At 57.8% G+C, this 2,660-nt stretch overlaps 1 protein-coding gene across 1 annotated transcript in view; it reads left to right on the top strand.

The window, feature by feature from the left end:
* Positions 1-2,660, top strand: part of LOC113213473 (liprin-beta-1) — a 76,873-nt gene that overhangs the window by 15,305 nt on the left and 58,908 nt on the right. The window contains exon 3 of the mRNA XM_052266148.1: positions 1,287-1,489. Within this exon, the coding sequence (XP_052122108.1) occupies positions 1,287-1,489 (203 nt within the window). The remainder of the gene's footprint in view (positions 1-1,286; positions 1,490-2,660) is intronic.

Here is a 2,660-nt window from a genome sequence, read left to right as displayed (position 1 = left end):
CCACCGCCACGTCTAATAAATGAGGATCGTTTCGAATTTCTCTGCGGCGCGTCCCCATCGGTCGCGGGGCCCGGCGGAGCCCACCCACCCTTCTCCTTTGGGGTATCATTTTCCTTTTGCATGTCCCTTTTGGGCTCTATCCCGGCCGTGTCCTGGCATCTGCCGGTGCAGTGAAGGGTGTATGTTCGAAGCGAGTTCGAAATCTCTTTAAATGTAAAGACCTCGGTAAATATTTGGGGAGGAAACGTTTTTTCGCTGCTGCTTCTACTCCACGACACTTATGGCAAGCCCTGCTTTATTTTTAGAGCTTCATTTCTCTAGCCTTTGGTCGGATGCCCGCCGCGCCATCCGACCAACCGCCACGCCGCGCAGCCACTGCGCTCTGCGCAAGAATTTCGATACTCGCGGCCATTCTGGCTTTGGAATGGAATCCTGCAGCAGCACTGTGCCGCTCCGCTCCGCGCAGTAGCTACGCCCGGCTACGCCTGCTGCCGCTAGCTGCGCTGGAATTTAAGCCGGGCGGGTTGCGGCGCTGTGCGTGGTGCGTGCTGTGGTGGTGGTGGTGGTGGGGGGGGCGCCTGCATGGCTGTGGTCTGCACCCCCTTCGGGCCCCGACTCCAACCCGGCCCGCTCTCCAGGTAACGCCCTGCAACTAGTTCGCCCCAACCTGCTCCCCTCGCTTCTGCTGCTCATGGCCGTTGAGAGCCGGGCGCCCGGAGGGTAGGCCACCCAACGCGCCCCACTGTTGGGCGGCCGGCCCAGCCTCCGGTCCGCGGGCGCTCACAAGCTCGAGGCGGGCAGCACCCGCAGTGTCCTATCGGTGTCTTTTAAAATTTTCTGTTTACCGGTGTGTTTTCTTTAGTAAGCTGACATACTAAATTCTGAAATAAATAAAGAAGGAAAAACAAGGAGAGGCAAAGTGGGGGTGTGTATGCAATAACTCAATATTTCATAAAGTCGTATTACCAGCAACTGAAATCTGAGATAGTCTCACACTTAACAAAACAAGGCAGCATGTCCTATACGTGACGTAACTTAGAACTCACATGTCCTTCGTTAACTCTGATGTAAGTATAAACAGGTCTTGTCATCTGCGAAGCGAGCCTATCCGGTTAGGGATGTAAAGTTGCCTGTGTTGATGGTCGATTGTTGAGTTGTGCCTGATAATGGACAATTTGTTTCTCGCAGGCTGGACCAAAGGAAACAACTTTTTCTTTTGATCCGTCAAACTTTCCTGTAAACTTACCCTGTTTGTCATTGACAGCACGATGTCCTTTGCCCTGCAGGAGTCGAGCCCTTGGACGCCGTGGTGGAGGGCCCTTCGCGCGGGAGCTGCGGGGGTGGCGGCGGCGGGGCCGGGGGCGGCGGCGTGCGCGAGCTGTGCGCCCGCCTGTGCGCCGTGGTCCAGCCCGCCCTGCTCGCCGGCCGGCCGCCGCCGCCCCCGCCGCAGGACACACTGCACACGCTCATCGCCTGGCTGCAGCCGCAGGTACGTACAGCAAAACAATATGGCAAAATGTGGGGCGAAAACTAGCGATGAACAGCCAAAGGTCCAGACGACGTCAAGACAAATAACGAAGATAACCTCCAAAATGAGAGAGAGAGAGAGTTTGATGCAAAATGCATCAGATGTGATCGAGAAGAGTTTTATAGACTGATGAGGGAGACTTTACTGTTGAAGAGCGATGCCTGCGGACCTGCCGTCGTGCCCTGCGATCGCGGAACAGGAACGAAACAACAAAAAAAAGGATCTGAGGCCGTCTGAGGCGCGGGTCCCTTTGAAGGGGCGCGCAAATAGTCCGGCCGTTAACGAGGGGCTCTTGCTCTGCTTGTTTAAATATTCCCGCCTCTGACGGCGCCGCAGCCCCGCGCTGCTGATGAGGTCCTGTTATGAATATGCACGCGGCGGCGCAACTTTTATTTTCTTTCGAGAAGCAGGACGAGAAGAAGAAAAGGGGAATTCTCCAGGCGGCGCAGCGGACCCCAACCCTTGCGCGTTGGAGCCGTGTGTGTGTGTGCCTGTGTGTGTTTATGTTGTTTCGTTGGAGGAAGCTTTTCCCCGCCTTTCCCCCTCGGCTCGTTTAAACGAAGCTGTGTTGCGTGTTTGCGCGTGTTGCTGTTGCACCTCGACTTTAGCGTACTTTCGGCGCCGTTCGAGGCGCCGCCGTTGGTGCGTAATTTTGTGCTATTGAGTTGCAGTTTCTGTCCTGACCCTCCACTCCCCTCCCTCCTATACCGCTCTATGCTGTTTGCACTGCGCTGGTAAACAATACCAGAGACTTGTGGTTGAGTTCTGGCAAGAGGGGTCTGCCCGGTCCCCGGTGGGGGAGGGGGATGGCGAAGTCCTGAAGGTAGCCGATATATCGGCCGAGTTCGCCGCAGCAGGCCGTGCTGGACGGGGGCCGGGACAACCACCCCATCCCGCAGATTCCGATACTTGCCTTTGCTCTCCCGGACTCTCCTTGCAGTCCGCGGCCAGCGGGGTGGGGCCCCTTAACGAGTGCGAGAGAGACGGCGAGAGCCATATCGTCTCTCCCCCGATCACTCGAACGGCTCCCCCCGTCTCTCCCCCACACGACGTGCGCGCCGGCCGCGGGACCTATGCGGCCGCACAAGCGGAGCCGTGGAGACGGCGAGTCCTTCGGGGAGGCGGGGCGAGG

The sequence above is a fragment of the Frankliniella occidentalis genome, unplaced genomic scaffold (assembly GCF_000697945.3).
Source record: "Frankliniella occidentalis isolate FOCC.00 unplaced genomic scaffold, Focc_3.1 Scaffold1, whole genome shotgun sequence".
Lineage (NCBI taxonomy): Eukaryota > Metazoa > Arthropoda > Insecta > Thysanoptera > Thripidae > Frankliniella > Frankliniella occidentalis.
Note: the sequence above shows the minus strand (reverse complement) of the source record. Positions and strands in the feature narration are given on the sequence as shown.